Here is a 26071-nt window from a genome sequence, read left to right as displayed (position 1 = left end):
TGTGAATTAATATTGCCAAGTAAATTTAGTCAACTAAGTACTGCTTTGCATCATGATTTCAGAGTTGCTCTGAAGGTGACCCAAACATTAGCTACTTTGTTAGACAAGAATACAGCACTCTATAATAATAAATCACACAATTCCATCCATTTAGATTACATCATAGTACTTTATCAAGAAAAATAACGGAATTATTTTGTGATTTAAAAAAACTGCGGGGGGGGGGCACGAGTATTCTCTACTGCAGGAAAGATTTATGCTTCTTACCTGAAGACAAGAGAGCATATGACATAGATTATTAAAGACAAATCCATAAGTAAAGCTCTGTCTGCTGGACATTTCCATCTGAATGTGTCCCATAGGCATCTTAAATTCAACATGTCCAAATCAGAACTCATTGTCTTTCCTCTCAAACTTACTCATCCTGCTAACTTTCTATGCCTATGTCTATTGTTCTGTTTTTTCCTATTACTGGAAGAATAACAGTCTTCTAGTCACTCAGGTTCAAACCTTGAAGTTATCCTTAACTTTTCTTTCTTCACTCATTCTCCATATCTAATCTTTTGCCAATTTCCTTCAGTTCTATCTTTAAGGCTCAGCTTAAGGGTCACCTCATTCAGGAGGTATTTTCCTGGCCTCTTTTCCTAATTGTTAACCTATAGGCAAATCACTTTGTACTTATTCTGTATATATTTTGAATTTATTTATTAGTGAACATATATTACTCCAAACCCATAGGAGAATAAAATTTCTTTGAAGACAGGGATTACTTACTTTTGTATATGTAGCCTCAGTGACTAGCATAATGCTTCATAAGAATAGGTGCTTAAATAATTATTATTGATTTATTAAGGGATGTACACTCTGCTAATCTTCCTTCCCCAAAGGATTTCTAAAATTTTTTTTTGCAATAATGCTTGCATAAGCAAAATAATATATGAAACTTACTTATGATAGAACATCCGTGCCATGCCCATTCTCTGCTTCTCTCCTCCTGAAAGGACATCCTTCCAATCCATGACAGCATCCCATCCTTTGAAAATCACATGTAAAAAAGCATGTTTTATTGTTAAAAAAAATTTACCCACCATTAACAATAGCTTCCTTCCCTGGAGTATCCATATGGCTTACTTATTATCAAACTAAATATAAAATAGTTCTGTATGGGGCATATACACAGAATATAGTCAATGCCAAATAAAAGCTCATTCTTCTTCATGATTTATTTTACTAAGAATTCTAAACATTATCACAATTATTTTTATTGCTTTTTTAAAATTCTTAAAATATTCTTATCAGGTAGCAAGTACAGGTATTATTCTGGAGAAGATGTTTTTAATAGAAATAAAGGCTACTTAATTTTGTCAAAGACTTTTTCAAACTTGGTCAATTTAATCTTATGGTTTTTATTATTTTTGCTATTATGGTCTCTTATATTTACATTTTCCCCTGTATGGAAAACAACACTCCTTTCCCAGTATAAACTCAAGCAAGTTCTAGGGTACAGTCTTTCACATTTCTTATCGTAGACTCTTTGCTAATATTTTATTTACCATTTTTACATCAATCATCAGGGATATTGAATTACAGTCTTATTCCTCCACTGTATTTCTCCCTGATTTAATTATCAAGCCTATATTTTTCATCACAGAAGGAATTTGGTAGGATCCTTTCTTTTCTTATTTTTGCAAACAGCTAGTACAATATTGGAATTGATCTAGTGAAAATGCACAGTAAGGGGATGGAATGTCTTGTGAGAGAAACAACAATGAAGCCAGTGTCAGAGTATGTGGAGGGAAGGAAAGAGTAAGAAGACTGGAAATGTATGATGGGGCCAGGTTATGAAGGGCTTAAAAACAGGATTTTATAGTTGATCCTGGATGTAATGGAGAGCCACTGGAATTTACTGAATGGGAAGTGACAAGGTCAGATCTATGATTTTAAAAGATCACTTTGATAGCTCAGTGGAGGATAGAATGGAGTAAGGAGAGACTTGAAGCAGAGAGACCACCTAGGAGGTTATTGAAATAATACAGGCATGAAATGATGAGGATCTACATGAGGGTGGTAGCAATATATGAGAGTAGTTGCGAAGGTAAAATCAACAGAAGTTGGCATCATATTGGTGATTGGGGGAGTGGGGTAAAAGAGAATAAGGAGTTAAGGATAACACTCAGGTTGTGAACTTGTGTGACTAAGAAGATGGTGATGCATTCAACAATATACTGATGGACTAATTCAGTAGAATATACAGTCACAATCAGGGATATATGCCTTTTTCATTCATTTAGGTTTTTTATTCCCCTCCTGGGCAAAATTAGGGCAACCTCTTTTGAGTCTCCTTGAGGAAGACCTATGACCTTCTGCCTCCTTCTACTATTCTGACAAAGACAAAATACGCACACACACACAAAACCAAACAAACAAAAGAAGGCCGCATAGGACCATTTAATCAGTAACACCAAAGAATTCATCATTTGGTGGCCAACTTTCTGATAATAAGCCTCTTTGTACCTAGCTAGGCTGATCTTCAGGCAGTAGACAGCCTATTGCTAAACTGCATTTGGAGATGTTGTACCTTGGTACACCCTACCAGATTTTGTGTTCTACTAGCAGAGCCACTGAGACCCAGAAATCACCTCCAAGACATGATGATGTATCTGAATGGAACTTTTGTGGAGTACTTTTAATTATCCCAAACTGTTCCCTTTCTCAAGACACGTCTATTCACTAATATTCTCCTGATGATGCAATACAGCTTCAAATGATTAAACACAAACTCAGAAGAATAGAAACTAGGTGTCTCAAAGAGCAATGGGAAGATGCATAATGTCTATAAACAGGCTACAGCTGCAATGATGAATTTGGCAGAATCAATGGCATAGAAGATATAATCTAGGACATATATGGCTGCAAGAGGATTTGGGTATGTCATATAGGGTAAGCCTGCCATTCCCTCTGGCCTTTTAAGCCTTCTCCTCTAAGGTTACCTTCTTTTTTGTATCTCTTCTGTATTTATTTATTTACATATTTTCCCCATTAGTGTACATATATTCATATGTATACACACACATACATACACTCTTTGAGGGCAGGGACTGTGTTTTTTTTGTTTTTGCCTTCTTTGTATCTACAGCCCTTAGCATAATGCCTAGTACATAATAAATATGTAATAAATGCCTGTTTGATGATCAATTGATTTATACAGAGCTAGGAATAACAGAAAGAGATCTTGACTGTTCTCCAAAGGCCCAGAAGACTTGTATTTCATCAACTAAATTTTCTCTGAAGAATTTATATAAACACACATATAGTTAGGCACATGCCTGTAATCCCGGCTACTAGGGAGGTTGAAGTTTACAGACCTCTTGAGTTCAGGAGTTCTTAGCTACAGTGGGCTGAGACAATCAATAAGTAACCAAGTGTCCACACTACACTTAGTATTTATATGGTAAGCTTCTGGGAGTCAGGGCATGGCTCAGGTCAGAAATGGAGCAAATCAAAGTTGCCATACAAAGTTTCCATCAAAGTTTACATACAAAGTGGGGCTGGGTTTGTGAGTAGACTCTGCACTTTCAGCCTGGGCAAGAGGGAGAATCAATCTTAAAAACAAAACAAAAAAGCCACATTTATAAGAACCACACTAGTTCAGAAGGCATGATTGTTATCTGCATATGGGTGAGAGCACAGATTTAACAAATTATCAAAAAAATATATATAATACCTGTGCTGTGGATATTGCCTTAAAAATGGTAGACTCTAGAAATTATTATTCCTAGCCAACCAGACTGTTTCCCAGAATTCACCAATTTTGGTGACATGGAATTTTTAAGAAAGAATTCTGACCACATAGGCAATTTTCTCTATCCCAGATTCTGCATATCAGGCCCCACAACCCTGAAAATTTCTGTTCTTATTGATTTTGGTCAGAATCTAAAAAGTAACAGTTATTCTTCCAGGTGAGAACTGATGAGGTATACTGGTGAGACTGCAGAGAAGATGATGGAACTTTGCTTTTTCCTGAGACAGACAAACATGAACCTTTTTGAGTTGAACCATTCTTTGCAGAAGTACTATATTTTTTCATCAAAGTTAATACTTGTCTCATTTTGGTGAACTGTGACCTCGCTTCACATAACTGAAGTTGTGACTCAGGACATCATTAACAATTTATTCAGATAAAGCTCCAGGTTACACATCATATCTCTAGATGTGTTTTTTTTTCAGTCTGAACTTGTCTGCTTTCTTAGTTGGCACTATATCTATCTGTATTGGTCTCTGTAACTAGTATCCGCTTAGATTGCGTCAAGTAATGTGTTGTCTTGGGGACACAAAGGAAAAACAAAAACATGTTCACATTCTAATGGGGGAGACAATATGCAAGTAACTGTGTACATGGAAAATATATACAGTATAATTGGAAGGTAATCTCAAAGGGAAAGGATTAGCAGGGAGTTAATTAGGGACAAGGAAAAAAAAACTTTTGGAAGAAAACAGAAATTGAGATGTTTCTTGAAGGAAAACTAGAGAAGCTAGGAGGCAAAAGCATTCCAGGCATAAAGAACCAATACAAAGTCATGGAGAAAGTAGGAACAGCAAGTAGGCCAGTATAGACAAATTGTAGAATATATTGGAGGGGGGGCAGTGAAGTGTAAGAAGACGAAGAAACGAAGGAAGGGTCAAGGTTGTAAAGGGCTTTGAATGCTAAATAGAGCATTTTACATTTTATATTAGAGGTAATATAGAACTAGTGGTTTTATTAAGTAGAGGAGTGACATATTCAAGCCTATTCAAGTTTAAGAAAATCATTTTGCAGCACAGTGGAGAATGGATTGCAGTGTGGAAAAACTTGAGGCAGGGCGACCAACTAGAAGCTATCATAAAGATTGAAGTAAAAGGTAATGAGGGAGTGTTGGCTATGTGAGTATGTATAAGAAATGCTATGAAGGTTAAAAACAAGATTTGTCAACCGAATGTATATGTAGGGATTCAAAGATGACAGCAAGGTTGCAGGCCTGGATGACTGGGAGAATGGTGGCCTTCTTAACAGTAACCAGAAAGTTGGGAAGAGAGAAGGGTTTTGGGGGGAAGACAATGAATTCTATATGAGACATATATAATATGAGACTCTTAAAGGCCTTCCAACTTAAAATGTCAAAAAGGCAGTTGGTGATACATGATTGGAGCTCCAGAAAAAAGATTAAGGTCCTTAAGGCATCATATCCTGCCAACTATGCCAAATGTTGAAGGTGACTTTAATGCCAAGACCCTCTAAGTTCAGGTTCAATGCTGGGGCAAAATGAGGCATTCACAAGTGATTGAACAGTTAACAAAGGAGGTTTAATTTGCAGGTGGTTGGCACAGCGAATGGAGTGCTGGGCCTGGAGTCAGGAAGACTCATCTTTGTGCATTTAAAACTGGCTTCAGACACTTACTTATTTTCAGACTTCTTAAATGTATTGATAAGTTTTGCTGATTTTTTCCCCTCTTACTTTTTTGTTTTAAAAATACTAGGTGTTACACAAGACAGACTCTCTGAGAGAAGTAATAGGAAGGATGGTGGAGAAACTATAGTGATTTGAAAAAACAAAAGGCACCAACAAAAGTATATTTTAAAATATTCAGAAAATCACTAATGCCAGTTTAGGAAGAAAAATGAAGTTATACTCCCAAAACAGTAGAAAGCAATGCTATAAGCAATTAATAAAGCTAATAAACAAGAACTATGCAAATTGTTTATCATTGCAACAGAAATAACAATATCATGAAAAACACCTTTAACTTTAAAGTTGTACAAACAAGTTATAAATAGCTTTGCAAACAGTTTGCAGGAAATCAAAACATTTGTTTATACCCATACTCTCATCAATATAATGCATCAGTTAATATTCCTGAGAAACAATTTTGTACAAAAATATTGATGTTAGCAACATATGATCATGTGAGAAAGAACTGTACCTCTTAGACTAAGAATAACACCAAAATAAAAACGGAAAAAGCAGGACTTTCCTGAGATCAAAACTGAAAAAAAATATTACAGTGATATAAACAGAAAGTATAAAAGGAAATATTTGCAGATTTTTTAAAATTTGAAGCAAAAACTGGAAAATGAATTCAAAAGTAGCTGGACTAATAGCCTGAACTAAGTAGAGAAAAGATAAAATTGAATAAAATTTCTTGAAGAAGGAAATACCATTGGATACAAAAATAAAAACAAAAACACAAGATAAAAATTAAAACAAGATTTAAAATGTCTAAATAAAAAAGTGAATAAGCAAAAAAGATATTAAAACTGAACATCTAAATCAAAGACACAAAAAAAGTAAATGAAACAAAATTTCTTGCAGCCAACAGGGCTAGGAATTGGCTCAAATATGGCTTAAGCCATCTCTAAAAAACCCCAATGACAACAAAAAAATGTCCAAAAAATAATCCCAAGTACTAGCTCCCCTAAATTAATATATAATAGCTCTTCCTCCACCTTCCTAGCACCACTAAGTATAGTGTTGGGACAAGGCACACTTAGGTCTAGCATGAAGGATTTGAGTAAAATGAGTACATTAGATTTCTGTGATCTCCTACGTGTATTTTCCTATGGATAAATGAGTGTTAACCTTCCTCATATAAGGCAGACAGGGCACTCTGTCACCATTTGTAAAGAAGAAATTTGGAGATTGCTTCTATCAAGTTCAGTCGTTTCAGTCATGTCTGACACTTTGTGACCCCATTTGGGGTTTTCCTAGCAAAGATACTGGAATGGTTTGACATTTCCTTCTCCAGCTCATTTTACAGATGAGGAAACTGAAGCAAACAGGAGTAAGTGATGTGCCCATGGTCACACAAGTAGTGTCTGAGGCCAGATTTGAACTCAGGTCTTCCTGACTCTAGGCCTGGTGCTTAATCTACTGCACCATCTAGCTGCTCCAGTTCTGTCAGATACCAAGTGTAATATTACACACAGGCAAAAGAGAGGCAATGTGCAACACATTTTTCAAAGAACTGTTTAATTTCAAAGATTCTTAAAATGCCATTTAACAACCTCTCATAATTCTAAATATAATTGACCAATTTACATAAATAACTCCAATGACAGACTTTCAGAACATCTGGTATTTGCTAACATCATATTCAATTTTTTAAAATAGTTTCAATATACTTAAAAAGTAGAGCAATATTTCAAGCTTTAGATATTACTCTTGTTTTTGTCTTTGGGAACATGTACTTGGGCTGGAACACTATTTGAGTTAAAGGAAATGAATATAGTGCATAAGAAAAAACATCAATTTGTTTACTAAAAGCTATTTGGAGTGTAAGTATGAATGTGTGGCTTATGAAACCATAACTCTGCCACAAATTTAATCAGATATTCTATCAAAAAAAAAAGAGAATGGTTTTCTTTTTCTTTCTCAGTTGTGTATGAAATTTCTGAGGTTTTTTGCAGTCAATTTCTTAACTGTGTAGACTAACTTTTTTTTAAGCTTTTTGAACTGGTGGGATATCAACTTCATTTAGTCCTACTCATTGCACAAAACTTTAACCAGGGATCTAAAAAATATTTATTGCAGCTCCCTACTAGAGTTATGTTGTGAAGAAATAGGTTCACTTATTGTCCATTAAGTCCATAATGCACAATAAGTAAACAAAAATTAACTAGGTTTAAAACAGTAAAAAAAAAAAAACCCAACTTTTATTTTGAGATTTTATTATATACATAGTCAAAACATCTTTATTACTACTAAAGCATAATACATTGTTAAAAGTGCTTTTAGAACTATGACACTTCCAGCTTTGCCACTGACTAGGCATGTGACATTGGAAAAGGTATTAAAACACTCTGCTTTAGAACAAGCTCCCTAGAAAAAAAACCCAGGATCAGATCGATTTATAACTAATTCTATCAAATAGTTAAAAATTTAAAGAATAATTAATTACAATACTATATAACTTGAAAAAAAATGGTTAAAAAAGGAGTTCTACCAAATTACTTCTGTAACACAAACATGATCTTGACATTTAACTAGGGAGAAAAAAAACTATATGCCAATTTCTATAATTAATGTTGATGCAAAAAATTAAATAAAATGCTAGCAAGAAGATTACAGAATGATATAGTAAAAATCACATACTATGACCAGATAGGATTTATACCAGGAATGCAGGGCTGCTTCAATATTAAGAAAACTATAAGCATTATTGGACATATTAATAATAAAAACAATAAAAATCATGAGATTATATTAATAGCTATAGAAAAGGCTTTTGACAAAATATAGCACTAAAAATGATTAGAAAGTATAGGAATAAATGGAGCTTTAAAGAAGACATGTAGCATCTACCCAAAACCAAGAGCAAGGGGTATAAATTAAAAGTTTTCCAATAAGATGAGGGGTAAACCAAGTATGTCCATTTTCACCATTATTATTCAATATTGTGCCAAAAATGCTAGCTATGGTAACAAGACAAAAAGTAAAGGAATAAAGATAGGTAACAAGGAAGCAAAACTATCACTTTGTGCAGAAGATATGATGGTATACTTAGGGAATCTAGAGAGTCAACAAAAAAAAAGTAAAAATATTAATAACTTTAGCAAAGTTGCAGGATACAAAATGAACCCACAAAAATCATCAGCATTTCTATATTACCAACAACATGCAGCAGGAAGAGATAGAAAGAGAAATTCCATTTAAAATAACCTCAGACAGTAAAAAAATATTTGGGAGTTTACCTGCTAAGACACTCACAATAGATACACAAGACACACAAAACTATATGAACACAATTACAAAACACCTTTCACATAAATAAAAGCAGATGTAAATAACTGAAGAAATATTAAAAGCTTATGGGTAGCTTGAACCAATATAATATAAATGACAATATTACCAAAATTAATGTACCTATTCAATGCCAAACCAATCAAACTACAAATCTGGAAAAAAATAAAATTCATCTAGAAGAACAAAAGGTCATAAGCATCAAGGGAATCAAATTTTAAAAATATGAAGGCAGGGGGCCTACCAGTTCCAAATCTCAAACTATATTACAAAGTGGTAATCATCAAATCAGTTTGGTATAGGATAAGAAACAGAGTGACTGATCAACAGAATAGATTACGTATAAATATATAGAAGGAAATGAACACAGTAACTTAGTGTATGACAAACCCAAAGATTCTAGCTATTATACTAAGAACTCACTATTTCACAAAAACTCCTAAGAATAGTAGAAAGTAATCTGGCAGAAAATAGGCATGGGCCATCATCATACACTTTATACCAAAATAAGGTCAAAATGTGTACATAACCACCTCACACCTATCAAACTGACTAATATGACACAAATGGAAGATGATAAATGTTGGATGGAACATGGGAAAATTGGAACACTAAAGCACTGTGGGCAGAGTGTGAACTGATCCAACCATTCTAGAAAGTAATTTGGAACTATGCCAATAGAGCTACAAATCTTTGCACACCCTTTGACCCAGCAACACCACTACTGAATCTGTATCCCAAAGAGATAAAAAAAAAAAGTAGGGGTGGGGGGAGAGACCTAGTTATACAAAAATACTTATAGCAGCTTTTTTCGTGCTGGCAAAGAATTGTACATTGCAGGGATGCCCATCAACTAGTGACACATGACTGTAATGGAATACTATTTTACGATAAGAAATGATGAGCAGGCAGATTTTAGAAAAACCTGGAAAGACTTACACAAACTGATGCAAAGTGAAGTGAGCAGAACCAGGAGAACATTATACATGTGTAACAGCCATATTGTACAATGATCAACTGTGAATGATTTAGCTATTCTCAGCATTAAAATGATCTAAGACAATTCCAAAGGACTCATGATGAAAAATGCTATCCACATCCAGAGAAAGAAGTGATGGAGTCTGAACACAGATTGAAACATACTACTTTTCATTTTATTTTTTTCATGTTTTTGTTTTGGAGGGGAGGATTTGTGTCTTCTTTCACAGCATGACTAATATCAAAATATGTTTTGCATAAGTATACATGTATAACCTATATAAAATTGCTTACTGTCTCATAAAAGAGTGAGGGGAGAGAGAGAGAATTTGGAACTCAAAATTTTTTAAAGTGAATATTAAAAATTACCTTTACATGCAATTGGGGAAAAATATTATTCTTTAAAATGAGTACATAATTCAGACATAAAGGGTGACACCATAAGGAAATTAAAGAGTTCATGAACAAATAAGTGAGAGAAATTCACAGAATAAAATAGATAATTTTGATTACATAAAATTAAAAAGTTTTTGCATAAACAAAGCCCAGTGCAACCAAAATTAAAAGAAAAGCAGGAAAGTGGAAGAGAGGGCTGAACTTACAGCAAGTTTCTCTGATAAAGGTTTCATCTCTCAAATATATAAAGAACTCAGCCAAATTTATAAAAATAAGAGCCATTCCCTAACTGATAAATGGTCAAAGGATACAAACAGGCAGTTTTCAGAGGAAGACATTAAAGCTGAGAGAAATGATTATTTTTCTCTTAAATTAATAGCCAATTATTAAAACTGGGGAGACCCCAGCCTTTTTTCCCCTGTCCTATTTCCTTGTCCAATCTCTCAAGGACAGGGCTAATGGAAGATAGGATTAACATTCTCCTCATTCTGGGTATTGTGATTTCACCCAACTAGTTCAGGCTTGGGTGGGGGATATAGATTCTCTTTTAGATTGCCCAAGGCTGGGCATAGAGTATATATGGGTACAGAGATAGTTTCTCTGTCCAAGAGTGGCATGATGTCACTTTCAGCCCCTCATTGGAATGAGCTCACTTCTCTTTGTAAAGGCCACCTCTCCTTAATTGTTAATCAATCAGAGTTGATTGCCACTCTCAGGAACACTCCTTTTCCAAGGACATATAAGCCATGAGCCCACTGCCATGAGGGTCTTTGGCATTTGAGAGTGTCACTGACCTTTTATTAAAAATGCTAGCATTATTAATAAAATGATTAAATTATACAGAAATTATCTCTCAACTTTTAAATGCCACAAAGCTATCAATAATCACATGAAAAAAAGCTCTAAATCACTAACAGAATATGTGAATTAAAACTCTGTGATACTACCTCCCATTGATCAAATTGCCTAAGATAACAGAAAAGGAAAATAATAAATGCTGAAGGGAATGTGGGAAATAGGCACACTAATGTACTGTTGATGGAGCTATGAACCAGTCCAACTTGTTTCAACACCACAATTAGATCTATCTCTCAAAATACCAAAGAAAAAGGAAAAGGAAAAACATTTATGGCAGCCCTTTTTGTGGTGGCAAAGAATTGGAAACTGAGGGGATGTCCATCTACTGGGGAAATGCTGAACAAGTTACGATATATGAATACGATGGACTACTACTGTGCTATAGGAAATGATAAAGGGGGTGGTTTCAGAAAAAAAAAACTGGGAAGGCTTTTGTGAACTGAGCCAAAGGGAAGAGAGCAGAAACAGGAGAATATTGTACACAGTAACAGAAATATTTTAGCGATAATCATCTGTGGAAGACTTAGTAACTCTGATCAATATAATGATCTACCACAACTCCAAAGGATTCATGATGAAAAATGCTATCCACCTTCAGATAGATAATTGAGGGACTCAGAGTTTGGATTGAAGCATATTTTTTCCTTTATTTTAGTTTCTTTAGTTTCCCCCTGACCAAGACTAATGCAGAAATATATCTTGCATGACTTAATATGTCTAATAAGTATCATGGGTATTACCCTCTCAGCGGTAAAGAAGGGGTATAAATAGGAAGAGAATTTGGAGCTGAACTTAAAAAAAAAATTTAATTTAAAAAAAAAGAACCAACCTAGTCTAGAGGTAGAAGAGTTCCCATTCAGAGAATTCCAGTTTGAGAGTTAAAATAAACCCTTTAGAGGAAATTACTGGGGTAAGGTGATAGAAGAGGGGAAGAGGAGAAGAGCATTATTAATAAAATGATTAATTTGCCCAGAAATTATCTCTCAAACTTTTAAATGCCACAAAGGTATCAATAATCATATGAAAAAATACTCTAAATCACTAACAATTAGAGATATGCGAATTAAAACTCTATGATACTATCTCCCACTGATAACACTGCCTAAGATGACAGAAAGGAAAGGAAAATAACAAATGCTCAAGGGGATGTGGGAAATAGGCATACTATTCTCTCTCTCTCTCTCTCTCTCTTCTCTCTCTCTCTCTCTCTCTCTCTCTCTTCTCTCTCTCTCTCCATTCCTCCTCCCTCTCCTTCCCCACAACAATGACCTAGTCATCAGAGAGATTAGACCAGTCACAGACTGTGCATACACTCCAGAGGATAGCAGTGGAAGACAGATTCAGGGAATGTATCCCCTTATGGCAGAGAAAAGTGTAGGCTATAGACTCTACAAAGTCACTGACTCTCAGAAACTAAGAGAGAGTTATATTTCAGGATTTGTATGAGGACTACAGGGAGAAAAGAACTTCCAGTTAACTAGGAGTTTTAACCTATCCTTTGCAGAGACATTTGTTCTCTGCACATGTATCTCAGTTTCCTGGTACTTTATATTTGTATCCATTCTCTTCCTATCCCCTATATACATTTGTGTGAACATGCTCCTCCAGACTTCTGGGGGGATTTTTTTTTGTATTTAATCTTCTTGATATACAATCTTAGCAAACATTTGTGTTCAAAAGATAATTAGGTCTAGCTGATTATTAAAGCAGAGTACATTAGTGGGAGCTTGTGAATGAATAGTAGAAACCTAGTCCTTCAGGATTACCCTTACGATATTGAGAATATAATAGTAGTAGTAGTAGCTACCCTCTGGGAATCTCACCCTCTGAGTGAGAGTACAAGATGGAAGAAAGAGCGTATGCCGGTAAATACTTAACAACCTTGTGTGAGAAAAAAAATGCAACACACTTTAAACACCACAAGTTTCAAGTTCAGTTTACACTGCTATCATTTTCTGTATCACTCTTTTTAAGCCTGGACAATCAACAAAACAATATATCAAGCCCTGATTTGTAATGCTTGCCAACTTATAAAGAATTGACTCTCATAAGCCAATAAGCACAAGCCATCTCCACCACATTAGTGTGTGTCTGTGTGTGTGTGTTTATGACAAAGCAAATAAAATTAATTCCGGGGAACAGAGCAAAGAAAACACTAGATGCACTGGAGGGTAAAGACTCCTTATAGAACTTTGAAGGCTATGACTTCTGAGAGAAGAGAATTCATGCCACGAAAGTTTTGAATAGGTAGAGGGATGGAGTCTATGGAAAAATATAAAGATCAGAAATGTGACATTGTGCAAAAGGGACAATAAAAAAGCCCATTTGGTTGAAATGCATATTACACAAAGGGAAGTGATGTGTATGTAACACATCTGGAAAAGTAGGAAGGATCCTAGAGGCAATAGAGACCCATTGGAAGTTTTAAAATAGGGGAGTGATATGGATCAAAACCACTTTAGGAAAATTAATTTTCTAGCTGTGTGGAGGATAGATTGGAGAAGTGAGAAGCTGGATGCAAGGAGGCTATATCCACAGTTAATGCAAGAGGTGATGAAGGCTTGGACTAAGTTCGTTTCCATGTGAATGGCGAGAAGGGGACCAATTTGGGAAACGTTGTAGAGGTAGAATCCAGAACATGTGACAATTGATTGGATGGGAGGGATGTTTGAGAGTGAAGAATGAGAATATCCTTGAGGTGACCAGGGAAGTCCAAAAAAGGGATGGGTGTAGAGAAAAATATTTGTTTGAGACATTCTGAAATTTTGAGATGTTTATGGGATACCCAATTCAAAACATCCAATAACCAGTTGGCTGCATGGAAATGGAGCTCAGGACAGATATGGCATAATAAGAATAATTAATAAAGATGTTGATAATAATGATAATATTTACACAGCTCCTCAAGGTTTGCAGAGCACTTTACAAATATTATTTTATCTTCACAACAATCTTAGGAGACAGGTGGAATTGTGGCTGAGAAAGGTTAAACAAATTGATCGGGATTACATGCCTAGTAAATATCTAAAGCCAGATTTGAAATCAGGTCTTCCTAGCTCCAGGTCCAGTATACCCTATAACCTAGCTGCCTCCATATGTAAGTATACTAATATAATATATATCATAAATTATACATTATAAATAAATTATATCTAGTACATAAATATACTAATACATAATATATTTATATAACATATAAATGAGTCATTTTCATAAAGATTTTAACTTAACCTATGGGATCACCAAAAGCCAGTGTAGAAAGAGAAGAAAAGAGGGTCTAGGAGAGAGCTTTGGGTACACCCATACTTAAGAATACCTCATGTATGGTGATTCAGCAAAGGAGACTAAGAAGAAATAGCAGACAAGTGGAGAGAAAGTCAGGAGAGAGCAGTGAGAACTCAGGGAAGAGAGAGCATCCAGGAAGAAAGGATGGCTTACCGTGCCATATGCTACAGAGAGGTCAACAAGGGTGAGGACTGAGAAAAGGCTCTAGGATTCAGCAATAAAGAGATCTTCGGTGACCCTGAAGAGAGCAACTGGAATTAAGTGATGAAGTCAGAAGCCAGATTGCAAGGGACTGAGAAATGAGTGATGAAGTAAATGGGGACAATGAATATAGACAATTTTTTCTAGGATTATGGCCTTTAAAGGGAAGAGAGATATATGATAGTTTGAGGGGACAACAGGTTCAGATTAAAGTGTTTTTTGTTGTTTTTAGGAATGTGAGATACCTGGTAGTGTTTTTTCACAATACGGGAAGAGGCTAATAGATTCAGAGGTGGCATTCTAATGTTAAGGACTGGTCAGGAATGGTACCTGGGCTATATGCTGAGAAAGGAGCAAGTTTAGAAGCAAGCAGCACCAGTATGTTCTCAGTTCCAGCCTCTAGCCTCATCTCAAGGATGATTTGAGGCAGAGGAAGCATCTACTGAAAGAGACAGGAGATGAGATCAAGAGTACAGCTTCTAAAGTCCATTCTTTCTGTAAATCTCTTATTCTGACTCTGGTGAGTAGAAGGCTCACCTGTTCATCAGGGACTGGAGCAAAGAAGAAAACCTGTCAAATACTTGACATAGCCTACTTTCCCTAATGTGTCAAGGGTACAATTTTCTCTAAAAAAAAAAAAAAGGACAACAGTACCTGAAATTTTCACCGTATGAGGATATTGCAAGGATGACAGTAATGTAATCTGCCAGTGAGAAAAAATATTTACCTCCTTCTCTCTGAACAATGTGATAGAGATGGACATTGTGGAGAATGCTTTCCAGGTCCTGGTCATTATATCCTTTTTCATGCATATCATCTACAGAGTCAGGGTAAATAACTTGATCCCGTAGAGTTCCAAGAGACATGTAGGGCCTAAAAAAAAAAACCCAAATAAACAGAAAAAAAGTTAGCAATGTAAATATCAAATCAAACTGCTTAATCAGTGTATTAACTTAGTGGGGCTACAAATTTCATGACAGATTTTAAATACTAAATGAACAATAATATGAGAATAATTTTTTTAAATCAAAGGTAACTGCAAGGTATTGTGTTTACATAAGAAATAATTAGGACACAGTCCCAGTAAAAGCACATTATAGTTCGACACTTTTAGTGTAAAAACACATTTTGCTGCTGCTTGTGTTTCATCGCTTGATAACATAGCTTCTCAGATTCATCTAACAACTGGGTTTGTTTGTTACAATATTTTACAATTTTGTGATTCAACCCAAAGGACACACCAAAGGCAAATAAAAAATTTACCAAAACTCTGAATCAACATTGTGGGAAGTTCACTCATCCACTAACAGCCATCTGGAAAGCTCTACTAGTTTGGATTTACAAAACTACAGGCTTCCCTTTGATCTGAAATTCCTTCCCTATTTATTAGTCTGCAGGCTTCAGATGAGGCTAGAGGCTGGAACTGAGAACACACTGGTGCTGCTTGCTTCTGAACTTGCTCCTTTCTCAGCATATAGCCTAGGTACCGTTCCTGACCAGTCCTTAACATTAGAATGCCACCTCTGAGCACAGGTTTCTTCTCCAGTTGGCTGTGGGCTTGTGACAGAGAACTGGATAGTGCATCCATTCCTGTATCAGGCATAACATGTTGTTATGATGTCTGTTGGATCTGGGATCTCTTCTTACCCAGCTGCATAGCCTGAAATGCTTCATGTGATCATTCCTGTCCAGACTCTGTTCTCAATGTCTGCAGAGCTCTCTATCCCCACTGTATCCCAACTTGAACTAGAAGAATCACTAGGGGCAGCTAGGTGGTGCAGTGGATAGAGCGAGAGCCTTGAAGTCAGGAGGATCTGAGTTCAAATCTGGACTCAGACACATTACACTCACTAGCTGTGTGACCTTGGGCAAGTCACTTAACCCCGACTACCTCACCCAAAAGCAAAAAAAAAAAAAGAGCTACTGTTATTTTTTTCCTTAGATTTCCCAACTGAAATCTTTTGGGTGTATTTTCTACATCTGCATAGAAGATATTGTGGAGGAAAGTTTGACTATACTTATTCCTACTATGTCACCATCTTGGTTCCACCTCCGTTCTTTTACATTATTGGTTTCATCTACCAACTATCATGTGAAGTTGAACTTTCTAAATAAGGAACACAGTTCTTGGTGTTGTACTTGTGATATACTTGATCTTAATGTAGCAACTACAATGTTGTCATAAGATAAAGAGTTATAAAAGGAACTTTATAGGTCATCTAGTTAAAACCACTCATTTGATGAACAGTGAAGAGAGATATTGAGAAGTTAAGTGACACAAGTGATGGAAAGGATTCTGGGAAGATGGGAGAATAAGGCATGAAACTACCTGGCTCTCCCAAATATCCCCACAAACAATTTAAAATAACACCACAAAGTGAATTTTGAGCAGCTTAAATAATTAAAAGTTGGGTAAAGCAGTTGTCAGCCTGTGATAATTTGGGAGGACATTAGGAAAGACCTGACTTCAAGGGGTGATGGTCTAGCCCAACTGTAGTGGGCAGATAATGCTGAATCAACAAATGACAACCCCTGGGGCAGCTGTGTCAAGCCAGCCTCAGCTTCAGGAACTTTTGTCTCACTGCCGGGGGGAAGGGGGTGGTGTCAAACAGCTGATCAAAGGAATATTGCAGGGCCCTCTACTAGCACTAGATACAGGACCCCAGTGCACTGAGCAATCCCAGGCTGTGGGTGAAGAAGAGTGAGCACACACCTGTGTGTGTGTGGTCTGGTCCACAGAGGGATAGGGACCCTGCTGGCTGTGGGACTCACAGGAGAATGAAGTCTCTGGTTTTAGTTCCAGGGCAGAGGAGTAAGCTAAAGCTTGCAGCAGCAGGAAGGACAGCAATGGAAGAAAATAAGAGCATTTGTAGTGATAGTGTCGCTGGGTGCCCTAGTCATGCTCAGGAGCAGAGGAGTACCTGAGGTCAGGACCCTGGATAGAGCTCAGAAAACAATAGCGTGTAAAACCTAAATCCCCTATACCTTGAGAAGAGAGCCAGATTCTAACACAAAATTGACAGACAAAAAATAAGCCCTTAAAATGAGTAAGGGGCAGCTAGGTGGCATAGTAGAGAGAACACCGGCCCTGGATTCAGGAGGAACTGAGTTCAAATCCAGCCTCAGACACATAACACCCACTAGCTGTGTGACCCTGGGCAAGTCACTTAACCCCATTGCCTAGCCATCCCCTCCCAAAAAAAAAGAGTAAGTAAATGAGAAAGGACATGACCATAGATAGCTATTACAGTGATTGAGAAGACATGAATTCAAACTCAGAAGAAAATGATAAAATTAAGACTACCTCTATTTCAAAAAAAAAGGTAAAATGGTCACAAGCCCAAAAAGAATTCTTGGAAAAACTTAAAACGGGCTTTGGAAATCAGATAAGAAGGGCACCTAGGTGTCACAGTGGATCAAACATTAATCCTGGAGTCAGCAGGAGCTGAGTTTAAATCTGGCCTCAGGTACTTGACACTTACTAGCTGTGTGACTCTAAGCAAGTCACTTAACCCTGATTGCCTTGAGGGAAAAAAAACAAGAAAAGAAAATCAAATAAGAAAGGTTGAGAAAAAATTAGGAAAAAATAAGAGTAATGCAAGAAAATCAAGAAAATTGTGAAAAGAAAGTCAACTAATTGGAAAAAGAGATCCAAAAACTTACAGAAGAAAACAATTCCTTAAAATTTAGAATTGGGCAAGGGGAAGCTAATGATTTCACAAGACACTAAGAAATAATAAAACAAAATCAAAAGAATGAAAAAATAAAGAAGAACGTAAAACATCTTAGAAAAACAACTGACCTGGAAAACAGAATGAGGAGAGACACAATAAGAATTGCTGTACTACCTGAAAGTTATGATAAAAAAAAAAGAGATTAGAAACTATATTTCAAGAAATTATCGGGGCAGTTAAGTGGAGCGGTGGATAGAGCAGTGGCCCTGGAGTCAGGAGGACCTGGGTTCAAATCCAATCTCAGACCAGACACTTGACACTTACTAGCTGTGTGACCTTGGGCAAGTCACTTAACCCCAAGTGCCTCGCAAAAAAAAAAAAATTATTAAGAAAATTGCCCTGCAGTTTTAGAACTAGAGGGCAAAACAGAAATTGAAAAAATCCACCAACTACCACCTGAAAGTGATCCCAAGAATGAAAACTCACAGGAACATTATAGTTAAGGTCCAAAGCTACCAGGTCAAGAAGAAAATACTACATGCAACTAGAAAAAAATCATTTAAATACAGGGGAGTCATGATAATATAAGATCTAGCAGCTTCTACACTAAAAGACTGAAAGGACTCACACATTATATCCTGAAGAGTAAAGCTGCTGTTTGCAACCATGAGTAACTTACCCAGCAATACTGAATCTAATCCCATTTGGAAAAAAAATGGATATTTAGTGAATTAAAGGACTCTGGGGTATTTGGGAAGAAAAGACCAGAATGAACGGGAAAACTGACCTATAAATATCAAGAGAAACATAAAGTAAACAATAATGACCAACAATAAGAGATTTAATAAGATCACACTGTTTATTTCTTATATGAGGAAATGTTATCTATAACTCTTAAGAATGTTATTTTTTGGGTAGTTTGAAATAGCATACATAGACAGAAGGCTTGGGGTTGAGTTGAGTATGATGGGATGATCCTAAAATATAAAATTGGGTAAGAAGAAGTAAAATGGAGCAACTATCATATACAAGTGAGGCACGAATGGGAGAACTGTTACTGTGGAGGCAGGTGAGGAGTGGTAGTGCCAGAACTTTATTCTCATCAGAACTGGATTACAGCAGGAATAACATACACATCTAGAAGGGTATCAGTCTTCTTGACTTACAGAGAAATAGCAGGGTAAGGAGAGAGGATAACGGAGGGACTCTTAGAAGGGTGGGTAAATTAATGAATAGGAGAGTAAGGGGAGAGGATAAGGGAGGGATTCTTACAAGGGATGGGGATTGGAGAGGTAGTAGTTAGAAGTAAATTAGATTATAAGGAGGGATAGGGCAAAAAGAGAGGGTGAGAAGGATAATAGAGAGGGTAAACAGGATGAAGGGAAATACACAACTAGTAATAATAACTTTGAATGTGAATGGGATGAACTCACCCATTTGGAAAACGGATAGCAGAATAGATTAAAAGTCAGAATCCAACAATATGTCGCTTACGAGAAATATGTTTTAAAATGAGAGAAACACACAGAGTTAAAATAAAGGACTGGAGTAAAATTTATTATTTTTCAGCTGATACAAAAAAAAGCAAGGGTAGCAATCATGAACTAAGACAAAGTTAAAGCTAAAATAGACTTACTTAAAAGAGATAAACAGGGAAACTACATTATGATAAAAGATACTATGGAAAATGAAGCAATATCAATAATAAACCTATATGCACCAAATGCTATAGCATCTAAATTTTTAAAGGGAAAGTTAAATTAATTACAGGTGGAAATAGATAATAATAGTATAATAGTAGGGAACTTTAACTTTCCTCTCTCAGAATTAGATAAATGTAGCCAAAAAATAAATAAGAAAGAAGTTAAGGAGTTGAATAGAATCCTAGATAAACTAGATGTGATAGACATCTGGAGAGAATTGAATGGGAATAGAAAGGAATACACCTTTTTCTCAGAAGTACAAAAACTGACCACAAATTAGTGCATAAAAACTTTATAACTGAATGCAGAAAAGCAGAAATATTAAATGCATCCTTTTCAGATTACAATGTAATAAAAATCTTATTCAATAAGGGACCATGGAAACACAGATTAAAAACTAATTAGCCACTAAATAACTTAATCTTAAAGAATAAGTGGATTAAGGAACAAATCATGGAAGCAATTAATAATTTCATTAAAGACAATAACAATAATAAGACAACATACTAAAATCTGTGGGATGCAACAAAAGCAATAATCAGAGGAAAATTTATATCTCTAAATGCTTACATCAATAAAATGGAGAAAAAACAGACTAATGAATTAGGTATGCAATTAAAAAAAATTATAAATCCCCAATTAAACAAATTGGAAATCTTAAAAATTAAAGATGAGACTAATAAGATCAAGTATAAGAAAACCATTGAATTAATGAATAAAACTAGGAATTGGTTTTATGAAAAGGCCAGTTAAACAGATAAACCATTGGTTAATATGATTTAAAAAGAGAGAGAAAAGAAAACCAAATCACTAGCATAAAAAAATGAAAACAGTGAAATTATCACTAATGCAGATGAAATCAAAGCAATTATAAGGAGTTATTTCCCCCAGTTACAAACCAACAAATGTAACCATTTAATTGAAATGGAAGAATACTTACAAAAATATAAACTGCCTAGGATAACCGAAGAGGAAATAGAATATCTAAATAAACTTATTTTAGAAAAAGAAATTGACCAGGCCATAAATGAGCTTCCTAAGGAAAAAAGCATAAGGACCAGATGGATTTACAAGGGAATTCTAGCAAACATGTAAAGATCGACTAATTTCAATATTAAATAAATTCTTTAGAATAATAGGTCAAGGAGACATTCCAAACTCCTTTTATGAGCCAAATATGGTACTGATACCTAAACAAAGAAGAGTGAAAACAAAGAAAGAAAATTACAGGCTAATTTCATTAATGAATATGGATGCAAAAATCCTAAATAAAATACCAACCAGAAGACTAAAACAATATATTACAAAGATTGTGACCAATCTTTGTACCCATTGTGGTCACAACCATTGTGACCAAGTGGGATTTATACCAGTTAATGCAGGGATGGTTTAACATAAGGAAAGCTATTAATACAGTTGATTATATCAGTAACAAAAGTAACGAAAGTCATGATTATATCATAAGATTCAGAAACAGCTTTTGATAAAATACAACACCCATTCCTACTAAAAACATTTGAAAGCATAAGTATAAAGGGATTTTTCCTTAAAATGATAAGAGGTATTTACCTAAAACCATTAGCAAGCATTATTTGTAATGGGGAGTAAGTCAGAAGCTTTCCCAATAAAACCAGAAGGGAAACAAGGATGCCCATTATCATCAATATTATTCAATATGGTATTAGAAATGCTAGCAATAGCAATAAAAGAAAAAGAAATTGAAGGAATCGAATGGGCAATAAGGTAATACAACTATCTCTTTTTGTAGATGATATGATAATGTACTTGGAAAATCCTAAAGATTCAACTAAAAAGTTAGTGAAAATAATTAATAATTTTAGCAAAGTAGCAGGATATAAAATAAACTACAAAAATTATTAACATTTCTATAAATCATCTGCAAGAATTAATTCAAAAAATGTATAGGAAAGAGATTTAACAGTACCAGATCTTAAACTATACTATTAGCCAGTGATTATCAAAAGAATCTGGTACCGGCAAAGAAACAGAAAGGTAAATCAGTGGAAGAGGATAGACCTAATACCCAGTAGCAAATGGTTATAGAAATCTTGTGTTTGATAAATGTAAAGATTTAAACTTTGGGGATAAGAATTTATTATTTGTTAAAATTTATTGGGAAAGCTGAAAAGCAGTCTGACAGAAATTGGCCATAGACCAGTATCTTACATCATTTACCAAGATAAATGACCATGATATAAAGGGATAAATCATAAAAAAAATTAGAAAAACATGGAACATATTACCTATCAGACTTATGGACAAAAGAACAATTTCTGAATAAATAAGAGATAACATTGTGAGGTATATAAAATGGATAGTTTCAACTACATTAAATTAAAAAGATTTTGTGCAAATAATTAAATTAGATTAGAAAGGAAAAGAAGTAGCCAAGATTAGAAGGAAAACAAAAATTGGGAGAAAATTTTTATAGACAGTTTCTCAGATAAAGGTCTCATATCCCAAATTTTCTCAAATTTATAAGAATATAAATCATTACCGAACTGATAAATGGCCAAAGGATATGAAGAGGAAGTTTTTCAATAAAGAAATCAAAACCATATAAAAAGTGTTCTAAATCACTATTGACTAGAAAAAATGCAAATCAAAATTACATTGAGATATCACCTTACAACTATTAGATTGACTAAAATGATAGAAAGGGAAAATAGTACATGTTGGTGGGGATGTAGAAAAACTAGGACACCAATATACTGTTGGTTTAACTGTGAATTGATCCAATCATTTTGGAGAGCAATCTGGAATTATGCCCAAAGAGTTATAAAACTGTGTATACCCTTTGACCCAGCAACACCACTATTAGGTCTATTTCCCAAAGTGATTTCTAAAATAGCAACTCTCTTTGTGGCAGCAAAGAGCTGGAAATTGAGGGGAATGGCTAAACAAACTATGATTGTGACGGAATACTACAGTGCTGTAAGAAATGATGAACTGGTTGATTTTAGAGAAACATGGAAAGATCTGCATGAAATAATGAAGAATGAAATGAGCAGAAACAAGAGAACATTTAATACATCAACAGCAATATTGTTGTAAGAACAACTTTGACTGTCATTTTGAGTATTATAAATATAAATTCTCAAATCAACTACAAAGGACTTATGAAGGAAGATGTTATCCATATCTAGGGAAAGAACTGATAACTAGAAATATACATTATATGGTTACATATATATATGTGTATACATATATATGTATCAAATGGTAACCTTCTCTTGGGCAGGGTGGGGAGGGAAAGGAAGAAAAAAGTTAAAAGTACATAGCAGAGAACAAAAGAAATCTTAGAAGGAAGCACAGAAAAACAATGTAGCTTTAAAAACAATACCTAGTATTTATTACATAGGTTTTGAAAAAAGTAAACAGAATGAAATGGAAATCCATGGTTTTATATTGAATCATCTTTTGATGTTGTGCTGTGAACACAGAAATTTTTTTTGCCTTTCTGTATTCAAGTTCAAAATGAATTTAAAAAAAGATAAATACATAAATAAAAAGAATTAAGGCATTGTTGTAAATTTTTCTGTAGTATAAATTTTACTATAGTAAATTCACAACATGAGAAGGAAGCACTTGACTTTAAATGACCTTTTATCATGTATAATTGAAGATCCTTGTCAGCTATTTTTAGAAGAAATGTACAAGATAATTTAGGATATGGAATGGGCCCTGGAGATGAACTTGTCTGTAAAACGGTATTTTACAGATGAAGAAATGGAGGTCCAAAGAAGTGAACAGATTTGCCTAAGGTCAGGACTGAGATTAGAACTTATGCTTTTCCCCTCAGATGTTGATAAGATGAATGAAAAAATTAAAGTAGTGCTAAGCTAATAAAGCAATGTGACATTTCTATAAAACCTACCAAAATTCATTTATTTTTCATTCAAATCAGTTAGAAGGACATTCTATGTACAATCATTTTTACAAGTTACTACACACAAGAGACGGACAAAAGGTTTTCCTACTTGGGAATTCTTCACTGATAACCAGCCTTGCAGAGTTATAACTAGGATAATGATTGAGGCTCTTCCCCAAGATACTAAAATTTAAAGGGCTCTGCAAAAATTTGTATTTCTTCAGCTGGAGGAAATACCTGTCACGTAGATAGCCTATATCTAGAGGATATGCTTCCTTCTCCTAATGATCCTTCAGCCTGCCTTCTCTATACCCTGTGACCCTTTGTTGGCCCCATTCCATAGCCCCTACATCTGTGATATGACTGCCATCCACTACTCACCTGGTCCTGGGCATAGGCCATACAACCCATTACTGGCACATCCCTGAGGCTAAAGGGGACAACCACCACCATGCTCCCTAACTGTTGCCCCTTTTTACTTCCTCCTCCTAAAGATCGGGTGGTCTTGAAATTATTGGTGAAGCTTCAGCAGGGATAGGCTCTTTAGGAGCAGGGCTCTCTCTCCCTTAGTCTAAATGCAACTAGAGAGCAGCAATACTAGCTACCTTTCCAATCTGTCTTGCAACATGGATCAAGGATCAACATGTGCGGAAAGGGCTCGCAAAAAAACCACCTGAGGCACAATATAATCCTTAGACCCAGATGAACCTTGATCCTTCTCTTGGAAGAAACCTCCCAGTTTCAAGTCTCTCCCCTTCTCTCTAGCCCCAAGCACTAGAAGTACAAGGCACTTTCAGTCTTTGCCACAGGAGATACAAAAACAAAAAGTCCTTGTCCTCAATAAGTGCCAGAACCACATCACACATTCTGAGGAGACAACGTGTGCATAAATATGTATATGTTAAATAAATACAAGGCAATTTTTTTTAAGAAAGAAAGGGCATTAGCAGCTGAAAGGCCAAGAAAGTCTTGATAAAGAACTGGTCATGATAGACTCACTGCATTTCCCCTTTGGATATAGATACTAGATATCAGAAGAATGCTGTATGAATAGTACACATAGATTTCAGCAAAGCATGTGACAAGATCTTTCTTGCTATCTTTGCAGTCCAAGTGTGAACTAGATGACAGTCAAGTATCGGAAACACTGCCTCTCTGCAACTTTCATTCACTACTTTAGTTCTTCCCTCTGGGTCCAGCCAGAAAAAGACGAACATTTCTACAGTATTGTCCTTTAAAGATAGCTTCTCTGCCTCTCCTCCTTCCAAGTCTTTTTTTCCCCAGACCAAAGATCCCCAGTTTTTCCAATAGATTATAGGACCATACATTAAAAGCTAGAAGAAACCTGAGAGGCCATGTATTCCAACCCGCTTATCTCACATGTAAGTAAATTGGGGCCCATACACCTAAAATAATGCAGATATTAACTAAGGCAAGCTTTCAACCCAGGTCCTCTGACTTCACAGACAATCTTCTTTCCATCACCATTCTAGCCTCACTCATCCAGATATGATGTCAATGTCACTATCATTGCACACTCACTCCCCTACAATTCCTCCTTCTCCTCAATAAAAGCCTTCCCTTATAACAAATAAATATTCTTAAGCAAAACAAATTTATACTGACCATGCATCACCTCTTATCTAGGAAGTGGGAAGTATGCTTCATTATCAGTCTTCTAAAGTCATGACTGGTCATTGTACTTATGCCTTTAAAATTTGCTTTCCTTATATCTTTGTAATCTTTGTTTAAAATGTTCTCCAGGCTCTACTCACTTCACTCACCATCAGTCATATACATCTTCCTAGGCATGTAACAGGTACTTAATAAATGTTTACTGACTGACTTGTTAACTAAGTTTCTCTGAATCTATATATTTTATCATTTCTTACAGAACAATAAAATTTCATTTAATTCATATGCAATAACTTGATCCTCCATGCTCCAATTTAATTCTGATAGCTATTCACATGTAGTTTGTATGAGGTATGCCTGGAAAGGTATGAGGTGCTGTATGGAAAGAATTATATACTATAATATGTATATAATATAGAAGGAGTTTGGACTGGGAGTCTGGAGATAGAATTCTAATTCTAGCTTTACCAACATACTAATTGTATGACCTTAGGAACATCACTTAATCTCTCTGGTTCTTACTTCTGTAATGGGGGTTATGGCTCATGTGCCTTCCTGAGCCAAACAGAACAAATCTAATCCTTCTACTACACAAAAACCCTAGAAATGCTTGAACATAGTTATAACATCTGCTGCCCCTCTTCCCACACTCCCCAAATCTCTTCTTCAGGCTAA

At 35.4% G+C, this 26071-nt stretch overlaps 1 protein-coding gene across 1 annotated transcript in view; it reads right to left on the bottom strand.

Moving 5' to 3' along the window:
- The window catches only part of ABCD2 (ATP binding cassette subfamily D member 2), an 82765-nt gene that overhangs the window by 20386 nt on the left and 36308 nt on the right, over window positions 1-26071 (bottom strand). Inside the window, 2 exon segments of the mRNA XM_020973724.2 lie at window positions 949-1033; window positions 15220-15365. Of these exon segments, the coding sequence (XP_020829383.1) occupies window positions 949-1033; window positions 15220-15365 (231 nt within the window).

The sequence above is a fragment of the Phascolarctos cinereus genome, unplaced genomic scaffold, assembly GCF_003287225.1.
Source record: "Phascolarctos cinereus isolate Bilbo 61053 unplaced genomic scaffold, phaCin_HiC Scaffold_1;HRSCAF=81, whole genome shotgun sequence".
Classification (NCBI taxonomy): Eukaryota; Metazoa; Chordata; class Mammalia; order Diprotodontia; family Phascolarctidae; genus Phascolarctos; species Phascolarctos cinereus.
This window is presented reverse-complemented; position numbering and strand designations above follow the sequence as displayed.